Source organism: Heptranchias perlo, chromosome 11 (assembly GCF_035084215.1).
Source record: "Heptranchias perlo isolate sHepPer1 chromosome 11, sHepPer1.hap1, whole genome shotgun sequence".
NCBI lineage: Eukaryota > Metazoa > Chordata > Chondrichthyes > Hexanchiformes > Hexanchidae > Heptranchias > Heptranchias perlo.
In genome coordinates this window covers 64,241,408-64,254,519 of record NC_090335.1, presented here as the reverse complement: position 1 = coordinate 64,254,519, position 13,112 = coordinate 64,241,408, and the positions used below count along the sequence as shown (strand labels likewise).

The 13,112-nt window shown below is 59.9% G+C and overlaps 2 protein-coding genes across 6 annotated transcripts in view; one reads left to right on the top strand and one right to left on the bottom strand.

Moving 5' to 3' along the window:
- Positions 1-1,701, bottom strand: part of LOC137327440 (carbonyl reductase [NADPH] 1-like) — a 17,636-nt gene extending 15,935 nt beyond the window's left edge. The window contains 2 exon segments of the mRNA XM_067993259.1: positions 1,204-1,224; positions 1,227-1,701. Of these exon segments, the coding sequence (XP_067849360.1) occupies positions 1,204-1,224; positions 1,227-1,593 (388 nt within the window). The 5' untranslated portion in view covers positions 1,594-1,701.
- setd4 (SET domain containing 4) overlaps positions 1-13,112 on the top strand; it is a 74,707-nt gene that overhangs the window by 37,362 nt on the left and 24,233 nt on the right. The gene's annotated exons all lie outside the window — the stretch shown is intronic.

Sequence of the window (13,112 nt, the reverse complement as noted above, 5' to 3'; positions counted from 1 at the left end):
TAAGCCTTTGATGTACGTCCTTGCTGTGTTGAAAAGCTTGTGCTTCCAAAAGTCTGTTTTGAAAGCCTGACAATGCTTTAAGCTCAATATTATCCATCTAGCTTATTTATTTAATAATCTGGATATCTATCCGCAGTACAATGTCTTCGATCCTGAAACTCATACTTCTCCAATGCCATCAGCATCAGTGAGGAAAAAACAGGATTTGCGAGAACACAGTTTACCACATTACCGCGTTTACAGGTTTTCAAATGTCTTTGTTTAAAAAGGGGTAGAGTTAACCCTTTCCTTCAAATATCTTTTGTTAAAGAGGTTTTGAACCCCACAGTTGCCATTGTTCCAATAATTTCCCAAATTGGCAATGTGAGATATCCCTTTAATTCGAAGCTGTCATATCACCCGCAAATCAGTAGGAGCAAGTTCCGGATTTCCGCGTGTGCGAACGCTGGAACTTGCTCCTCCATCTCGCCACTAACAACAAAGCGCTGCTGAGCTCACTGTTCTTTTCCAAACAATTTCTGCCCCAATGTCCTTGCTGATGTACATTGTTTTCCCGGTCAACCGAAGCCTCGTTTAAAATTCTCATCCTCATCAAATCCCCTTCATGCCTCACCTATCTCTGGAACCTTCTCAACCCCCCCCCCCCCCCCCGCCCAGAACTCTGCAGTCCTCCCACTCTGGCCTCTTGTGCATGCCCCCTCCCTTCCACCCTCTCTCCCCTCGCCCTCCACCCTCTCTCCCCTCCACCCTCTCTCCCCTTCCACCATTGACGACCATTCTTTCCACTGACTGGACCCTACACTCTGGAATTCCCTCCCTGAACCTCACCGCCTCTCTCGCCCCTTTCAGACCTCACTTTAAAAATCGATCTCCTGACCGAGCCCCTCCTAACATCTCCTTGGTGCTTTTTTTTTTGTCTGATTACGCCTGTGACGATTTTTTCCCCTATGTTAAAGGCTTTATGTAAATTGTTGTTTGGTGGATGTTTATCCGCTGTGCAAGCAAGTAGTCCTAATGATAGAAAGACCTGCGTGTTTATTGCGCTGATCCCCTTCCTGAGAAGGCCTAAAGTGCTTCATAGACACTAAAATATAATGAATGCCTTGGAGGGGGGTCAGATTTTTTTTTTGGGGGGAAAAAAAAAGTGAACTGAACGCGTTGTCGACACTTAAAATATTTCCAATCAAAGGAGCTGCCTGGTACCTTGGGGTTTGATGATGGGAGGAGCTCGGTGCTCACGTTCCTAGTGCTGAAGAAGTTGGTTCTCAGAGTCACTTCGGCCTGGCTCCCGAACGGTGTGGTGTCGGCTTCTTTGAAGGCGATGCCGGCGTTGTTAATCAGGACGTCGATGCCTCCGTATCTCTCGGCCATGAAGCCCCGCAGGTCCTTGATGCTCTGGAGGTCGTCGATGTCCAACTGGTGGAAAAGCGGCTTCAGCTCCTCCAGCTGCAGCTTCTGCACCGCCTGCTGCCCGCGGTCCTTGTCCCGGGCCGTCAGGTACACGTCCCCCTCGAACTGCCGGCACAGAGCCCGCACCACCGCCAGGCCGATGCCCTTGTTGCCTCCGGTCACCACGGCCACTCGCTTAGACATGTTTTTTTTTTTAAATTGCAGTCGGGGATGGGAGTTTGGAGTTCGCCCGGTGCCGGAGCTCGGAGAGACTGAAACTGATTCACGGAAACAGCGGGCGGGGGGGGGGGTTAAATAGCACGGCAAGTTCGGGACAAGTGCGCAGGCGCGTCGGTGAGGCTCGCAAACATTGAGTCAAAGTCCTGGCGCAACCCCCCCCCCCCCCCCCATACATCATCATCATCACCCCCCCCCCCCACACATCATCATCACCCCCCCCCCCCACATCATCATCACCCCCCCCCCACACATCATCATCACCCCCCCCCCACACATCATCATCACCCCCCCCCCCATCATCATCATCACCCCCCCCCACATTTCATCATCACCCCCCCCCCCACATCATCATCACCCCCCCCCCACACATCATCATCATCACCCCCCCCCCACACATCATCATCACCCCCCCCCCCACATCATCATCACCCCCCCCCCCACATCATCATCACCCCCCCATCATCACCCCCCCCCCACACACATCACACCCCCCCCCCACACATCATCATCACCCCCCCCCACACATCATCATCACCCCCCCCCACACACACACACACACACCACCCCCATACACATCATCACCCCCCCCCCACACATCATCATCACCCCCCCCCACACATCATCATCACCCCCCCCCCACACACACACACACACCACCCCCCATACACATCATCACCCCCCCCCCACACATCATCATCACCCCCCCCCCCACACACACACACACCACCCCCCATACACATCATCACCCCCCCCCACACATCATCACCCCCCCCCACATCATCATCACCCCCCCCCCACACACACACACACACCACCCCCCATACACATCATCACCCCCCCCCCCACACATCATCATCACCCCCCCCCACACATCATCATCACCACCCCCCCACACACACACACCACCACCCCCCATACACATCATCACCCCCCCCCACACATCATCATCACCCCCCCCACACATCATCATCACCCCCCCCCACACACACACACACACCACCCCCCCCATACACATCATCATCACCCCCCCCCCATACACATCATCATCACCCCCCCCCCCCCAATCATCATCACCCCCCCCCACATCATCATCACCACCCCCCCATACACATCATCATCACCCCCCCCCCCACATCATCATCACCCCCCCCCCACACATCATCATCACACCCCCCCACACACACACACACACCACCCACCATACACATCTCACCCCCCCCCACCAACATCATCATCACCCCCCCCCACATCATCATCACCCCCCCCCACACACACACCCACACCACCCCCACCCATACACATCATCATCACCCCCCCCCACACATCATCATCACCCCCCCCCCACACACACACACACTACACCACCCCCCACCCATACACATCATCATCACCCCCCCACACATCATCACCCCCCCCCCCACACATCATCATCACCCCCCCCCACACATCATCATCACCCCCCCCACCACACACACACACACACCACACACCACCCCCCCCATACACATCATCATCACCCCCCCCCCCACACATCATCACCCCCCCCCCCCACACATCATCATCACCCCCCCCCCACACACACACACACACCACCCCCCCCATACACATCATCATCACCCCCCCCCCACACATCATCATCATCACACCCCCCCCACATCATCATCACCCCCCCCCCCACATCATCATCATCACCCCCCCCCACATCATCATCATCACCCCCCCCACACATCATCATCCCCCCCCCCCACATCATCATCACCCCCCCCACACATCATCATCATCACCCCCCCCACACATCATCATCACCCCCCCCCCACACATCATCATCACCCCCCCCCACACATCATCATCACCCCCCCCCACACACACACACACACCACCCCCCCCATACACATCATCATCACCCCCCCCCACACATCATCATCACCCCCCCCCCCACACACACACACACACCACCCCCACCCCCATACACATCATCATCACCCCCCCCCCACACATCATCATCATCACCCCCCCCCCCACATCATCATCACCCCCCCCCCCACATCATCATCACCCCCCCCCCCACACATCATCATCACCCCCCCCCACATCATCATCATCACCCCCCCCACACATCATCATCACCCCCCCCCACACATCATCATCACCCCCCCCACACATCATCATCACCCCCCCACACATCATCATCACCCCCCCCCCACACATCATCATCACCCCCCCCCCAACACATCATCATCACCCCCCCCACACATCATCATCATCACCCCCCCCACACATCATCATCATCACCCCCCCCCCACACATCATCATCACCCCCCCCCACACATCATCATCATCACCCCCCCCACACATCATCATCATCACCCCCCCACACACACACACATCATCATCACCCCCCCCCCACACATCATCATCACCCCCCCCCACACATCATCATCACCCCCCCCCACACATCATCATCATCACCCCCCCCCCACACATCATCATCATCATCACCCCCCCCACACATCAACATCACATCACCCCCCCCACACATCATCATCACCCCCCCCCACACATCATCATCACCCCCCCCCACACATCATCATCACCCCCCCCCACACACATCATCATCACCCCCCCCCCCACACATCATCATCACCCCCCCCCCACACACATCATCATCACCCCCCCCCCCACATCATCATCATCACCCCCCCACACACATCATCATCACCCCCCCCCACACACATCATCATCACCCCCCCCCACACACATCATCATCACCCCCCCCCACACACATCATCATCACCCCCCCCACACACATCATCATCACCCCCCCCCACACATCATCATCACCCCCCCCCACACACATCATCACACCCCCCCCCACACACATCATCATCACCCCCCCCACACACACATCATCATCACCCCCCCCCACACATCATCATCATCACCCCCCCCCACACATCATCACATCACACCCCCCCACACACATCATCATCACCCCCCCACACACATCATCACACCCCCCCCACACACATCATCATCACCCCCCCCCCCACACATCATCATCACCCCCCCCACACATCATCATCACCCCCCCCACACATCATCATCACCCCCCCCCCCACACATCATCATCACCCCCCCCACACACATCATCATCACCCCCCCCCCCACACATCATCATCACCCCCCCCACACTCATCATCACCCCCCCCCCCACACATCATCATCATCACCCCCCCCCACACACATCATCATCACCCCCCCCCCACACACATCATCATCACCCCCCCCACACACATCATCATCACCCCCCCCCACACACATCATCACACCCCCCCCACACACACACACCACCCCCCACACACACACACCCCCCCCCCCACACACACACCCCCCCCCACACCCCCCCCCACACACACACACACACCCCCCCCCACACACACACACACACCCCCCCCCACACACACACACACACCCCCCCCCACACACACACACACACCCCCCCCACACACACACACACACCCCCCCCACACACACACACACACACCCCCCCCCCACACATCATCATCACCCCAACCCCCCCCACACATCATCATCACCCCCCCCCCCACACATCATCATCACCCCCCCCCCCCCACATCATCACACCCCCCCCACACATCATCATCATCACCCCCCCCCACACATCATCATCATCACCCCAACCCCCCCCCACACATCATCATCATCACCCCCCCCCCCACACACATCATCCCCCCCACACATCATCATCACCCCCCCCCCACACATCATCATCATCACCCCCCCCCCACACATCATCATCATCACCCCCCCCCACACATCATCATCATCACCCCAACCCCCCCCCCACACATCATCATCACCCCCCCCCCACACATCATCATCCCCCCCCCCCACACACATCATCATCACCCCCCCCCACACATCATCATCATCACCCCCCCCCCACACATCATCATCATCACCCCCCCCCCACACATCATCATCATCACCCCCCCCCACACACATCATCATCACCCCCCCCCCCACACATCATCATCACCCCCCCCACACACATCATCATCACCCCCCCCCCACCTCATCATCATCATCACCCCCCCCCACACATCATCATCACCCCCCCCCACACTCATCATCATCACCCCCCCCACACATCATCACCCCCCCCCCACACACATCATCATCACCCCCCCCACACACATCATCATCACCCCCCCCCACACATCATCATCACCCCCCCCCCCACACATCATCATCACCCCCCCCCCACACACATCATCATCACCCCCCCCCACACACATCATCATCACCCCACCCCACCACACACATCATCACCCCCCCCCACACACATCATCATCACCCCCCACACACACATCATCACACCCCCCCCACACACATCATCACCCCCCCCCCACACACATCATCATCACCCCCCCCACCACACATCATCATCACCCCCCCCCACACATCATCATCACCCCCCCCCCCCACACATCATCACCCCCCCCCCACACATCATCATCACCCCCCCCCACACATCATCATCACCCCCCCCACCACACATCATCATCACCCCCCCCCCACACATCATCATCACCCCCCCCCCCACACATCATCACCCCCCCCCACACACATCATCATCACCCCCCCCACACACATCATCATCACCCCCCCCCACACATCATCATCACCCCCCCACACACGTCATCATCACCCCCCCCCACACACATCATCATCACCCCCCCCACACACATCATCATCACCCCCCCCCCACACATCATCATCACCCCCCCCACACACACACACACCCCCCCCACACATCATCAGCACCCCCCCCACACACGTCATCATCACCCCCCCCCACACACATCATCACACCCCCCCACACACATCATCATCACCCCCCCACCACACATCATCATCACCCCCCCCCACACATCATCATCACCCCCCCCCACACATCATCATCACCCCCCCCCCCACATCATCATCATCACCCCCCCCCCCCCACACACACACACATCATCATCATCACCCCCCCCACACACATCATCATCACCCCCCCCCCCACACATCATCATCACCCCCCCCACACATCATCATCACCCCCCCCCCCACACATCATCATCACCCCCCCCCCACACATCATCATCACCCCCCCCCCCACACACATCATCATCACCCCCCCCCCCACACATCATCATCACCCCCCCCCCACACATCATCACCCCCCCCACACACATCATCATCACCCCCCCCCACACACACACACACACCCCCCCACACACACATCATCACCCCCCCCCACACATCATCACCCCCCCCACAGACATCATCATCACCCCCCCCCACACACACACACACCCCCCCACACACACATCATCACCCCCCCCCCCCACACATCATCACCCCCCCCCCCCACAGACATCATCATCACCCCCCCCCCCACACATCATCATCACCCCCCCCCACACATCATCATCACCCCCCCCCCCACACATCATCATCACCCCCCCCACACATCATCATCACCCCCCCCCACACACATCATCATCACCCCCCCCCCACACACATCATCATCACCCCCCCCCCACACATCATCATCACCCCCCCCCCACACACATCATCATCACCCCCCCCCACACATCATCATCACCCCCCCCCCACACATCATCATCACCCCCCCCCACACACATCATCATCACCCCCCCCCACACATCATCATCACCCCCCCCCACACATCATCATCACCCCCCCCCCACACATCATCATCACCCCCCCCCCCACACATCATCATCACCCCCCCCACACACATCATCATCACCCCCCCCACACACATCATCATCACCCCCCCCCACACACATCATCATCACCCCCCCCCCCACACATCATCATCACCCCCCCCCACACACATCATCACCCCCCCCCCACACACATCATCACCCCCCCCCACACACATCATCATCACCCCCCCCCACACACATCATCATCACCCCCCCCACACACATCATCATCACCCCCCCCCCACACACATCATCATCACCCCCCCCACACACATCATCATCACCCCCCCCCCACACATCATCATCATCACCCCCCCCACACACACACACACATCATCATCATCACCCCTCCCCACACATCATCATCACCCCCCCCCACACATCATCATCACCCCCCCCCACACACATCATCATCACCCCCCCCACACACATCATCACCCCCCCCCCACACATCATCATCATCACCCCCCACACACATCATCATCACCCCCCCCCACACATCATCATCACCCCCCCCCACACACATCATCATCACCCCCCCACACACACTCATCATCACCCCCCCCCCACACATCATCATCATCACCCCCCACACACATCATCATCACCCCCCACACACACATCATCATCACCCCCCCCCACACATCATCATCACCCCCCCCCCACACACATCATCACACCCCCCCCCCACACATCATCATCACCCCCCCCACACATCATCATCACCCCCCCCACACACATCATCATCACCCCCCCCCCACACATCATCATCACCCCCCCCCCCCACACATCATCATCACCCCCCCCCCCACACATCATCATCACCCCCCCCCCACACACACACCACACCCCCCCACACACACATCATCACCCCCCCCCCACACATCATCATCACCCCCCCCCCCACACATCATCATCACCCCCCCCCCACACACACACACACCCCCCCACACACACATCATCACCCCCCCCCACACATCATCACCCCCCCCACAGACATCATCATCACCCCCCCCCACACACACACACACCCCCCCACACACACTCATCATCACCCCCCCCCCACACATCATCACCCCCCCCCCACAGACATCATCATCACCCCCCCCCCACACATCATCACCCCCCCCCACACATCATCATCACCCCCCCCACACATCATCATCACCCCCCCCCCAACACATCATCACCCCCCCCACACACATCATCATCACCCCCCCCCCACACATCATCATCACCCCCCCCCACACACATCATCATCACCCCCCCCCCCACACATCATCATCACCCCCCCCCCCACACATCATCACCCCCCCCCACACATCATCATCACCCCCCCCCACACACATCATCATCACCCCCCCACACACATCATCATCACCCCCCCCCACACATCATCATCATCACCCCCCCCCCCACACATCATCATCACCCCCCCCCACACATCATCATCACCCCCCCCACACACATAATCATCACCCCCCCCCACACATCATCATCACCCCCCCCCACACACATCATCATCACCCCCCCCCACACATCATCACACCCCCCCCCCACACATCATCATCACCCCCCCCCACACATCATCATCACCCCCCCCCCACACATCATCATCACCCCCCCCACACATCATCATCACCCCCCCCCCCACACATCATCATCACCCCCCCCCCACACATCATCATCACCCCCCCCCCCACATCATCATCACCCCCCCCCCCCACACATCATCATCACCCCCCCCCCACACATCATCATCACCCCCCCCCACACATCATCATCACCCCCCCCCCACACATCATCATCACCCCCCCCCCACACACATCATCATCACCCCCCCCACACACATCATCATCACCCCCCCCCCACACATCATCATCACCCCCCCCCACACATCATCATCATCACCCCCCCCCCACACACATCATCATCCCCCCCCCACACACATCATCATCACCCCCCCACACACATCATCATCACCCCCCCCCCCACATCATCATCACCCCCCCCCCCACACATCACATCACCCCCCCCCACACACATCATCACCCCCCCCCACACACATCATCATCCCCCCCCCACACATCATCATCACCCCCCCCCACACACATCATCATCACCCCCCCCCCACATCATCATCACCCCCCCCCACACACATCATCATCACCCCCCCCCACACATCATCATCACCCCCCCCCACACATCATCATCACCCCCCCCCACACATCATCATCACCCCCCCACACACATCATCATCACCCCCCCCACACACATCATCATCACCCCCCCCACACATCATCATCACCCCCCACACACATCATCATCACCCCCCCCACACATCATCATCACCCCCCCCACACATCATCATCACCCCCCCCACACACATCATCATCACCCCCCCCACACACATCATCATCACCCCCCCCACACACATCATCATCACCCCCCCACACACATCATCACACCCCCCCACACACATCATCATCACCCCCCCCCACACATCATCATCACCCCCCCCCACACACATCATCATCACCCCCCCACACACATCATCATCACCCCCCCCACACACATCATCATCACCCCCCCACACATCATCATCACCCCCCCCCACACATCATCATCACCCCCCCACACACATCATCATCACCCCCCCCCACACTCATCATCACCCCCCACATCATCATCACCCCCCCCACACATCATCATCACCCCCCCCACACACATCATCATCACCCCCCCCACACACATCATCACCCCCCCCACACATCATCATCACCCCCCCACACACATCATCATCACCCCCCCCCACACACATCATCATCACCCCCCCACACACACATCATCATCACCCCCCCCCACATCATCATCACCCCCCCCCACACACATCATCACCCCCCCCCACACAACATCATCACCCCCCCCCACACACATCATCATCACCCCCCCCCCACACATCATCATCACCCCCCCCACACACATCATCATCACCCCCCCCCACACATCATCATCACCCCCCCCACACGCATCATCATCACCCCCCCCAACACACACATCATCATCACCCCCCCCCCACACACATCATCACCCCCCCCCACACACACATCATCACCCCCCCCCCCCACACATCATCATCACCCCCCCCCACACACATCATCATCACCCCCCCCACACAGCATCATCATCACCCCCCCCCCCCACACACATCATCATCACCCCCCCCACACACATCATCATCACCCCCCCCCACACACATCATCACACCCCCCCCCCACACATCATCATCACCCCCCCCCACACACATCATCATCACCCCCCCCCCCACATCATCATCACCCCCCCCCCCACACACATCATCACCCCCCCCACACACACATCATCACCCCCCCCCCACACACATCATCATCACCCCCCCCCCACACATCATCATCACACCCCCCCCCCACACACATCATCATCACCCCCCCCCCACACACATCATCACCCCCCCCCCCACACACATCATCATCACCCCCCCCCACACACATCATCATCACCCCCCCCCCACACATCATCATCACCCCCCCCACACACATCATCACCCCCCCCCCCACACACATCATCATCACCCCCCCCCACACACATCATCATCACCCCCCCCCACACACACACACACACCCCCCCCCCACACACATCATCATCACCCCCCCCACACACATCATCATCACCCCCCCCACACACCATCATCATCACCCCCCCCCCCACACACATCATCATCACCCCCCCCCCCACACACATCATCATCACCCCCCCCCACACACATCATCATCACCCCCCCCCCCACACACATCATCATCACCCCCCCCACACACATCATCATCACCCCCCCCCACACACACACATCATCATCACCCCCCCCCACACACACACATCATCATCACCCCCCCCACACATCATCATCACCCCCCCCCCACACACATCATCACCCCCCCCCCCACACACATCATCATCACCCCCCCCCACACATCATCATCACCCCCCCACACACACATCATCACCCCCCCCCCCACACATCATCATCACCCCCCCCCCCACACACATCATCATCACCCCCCCCACACACATCATCATCACCCCCCCCCCACATCATCATCACCCCCCCACACACACATCATCATCACCCCCCCCCCACACACATCATCATCACCCCCCCCCCACACATCATCATCACCCCCCCCACACACATCATCATCACCCCCCCCACACACATCATCATCACCCCCCCCACACATCATCATCACCCCCCCACACACACATCATCACCCCCCCCCCCCACACACATCATCATCACCCCCCCCCACACATCATCATCACCCCCCACCCACACCACATCATCATCACCCCCCCCACACACATCATCATCACCCCCCCCACACATCATCATCACCCCCCCACACACACATCATCATCACCCCCCACCCACACATCATCATCACCCCCCCCCCACACATCATCACCCCCCCCACACACACATCATCATCACCCCCCCCCACACACATCATCCATCACCCCCCCCCCCACACATCATCATCACCCCCCCCACACACATCATCATCACCCCCCCCACACACATCATCATCACCCCCCCCCACACATCATCATCACCCCCCCACACACACATCATCACCCCCCCCCACACACATCATCATCACCCCCCCACACACATCATCATCACCCCCCCCCCCACACATCATCATCACCCCCCCCCCCACACACATCATCATCACCCCCCCCCACACACATCATCATCACCCCCCCCCACACATCATCATCACCCCCCCCACACACACATCATCCCCCCCCCACACACACACATCATCATCACCCCCCCCACACACATCATCATCACCCCCCCCCCCCACACATCATCATCACCCCCCCCCCCACACACATCATCATCACCCCCCCCCCACACACACATCATCATCACCCCCCCCCCCCACACATCATCATCACCCCAAACCCCCCCACACACATCACATCACCCCCCCCCCACACACCCCCCCCCACACCCCAACCCCCCCCCACACACCCCAACCCCCCCCCACACATCATCATCACCCCCCCCACACACCCAACCCCCACACACACCCCCAACCCCCCCCCCACACATCATCATCACCCCCCCCTACACATCATCATCACCCCCCCCACACACATCATCATCACCCCCCCCCACACACATCATCATCACCCCCCCCCCCACACATCATCATCACCCCCCCCCCCACACACATCATCATCACCCCCCCCCCACACACCCCCCCCACACACCCCAACCCCCCCACACACACCCCCAACCCCCCCCACACATCATCATCACCCCCCCCCCACACACCCCCCCCACACACCCCAACCCCCCTACACACACCCCAACCCCCCCCCACACATCATCATCACCCCCCCCCCACACATCATCATCACCCCCCCCACAATCATCATCACCCCCCCCCACACATCATCATCACCCCCCCCCCACACATCATCATCATCACCCCCCCCCCACACATCATCATCACCCCCCCCCACACATCATCATCACCCCCCCCACACATCATCATCACCCCCCCCACACACCCCAACCCCCCCCACACACATCATCATCACCCCCCCCCCCCCCACACACACACACCCCAACCC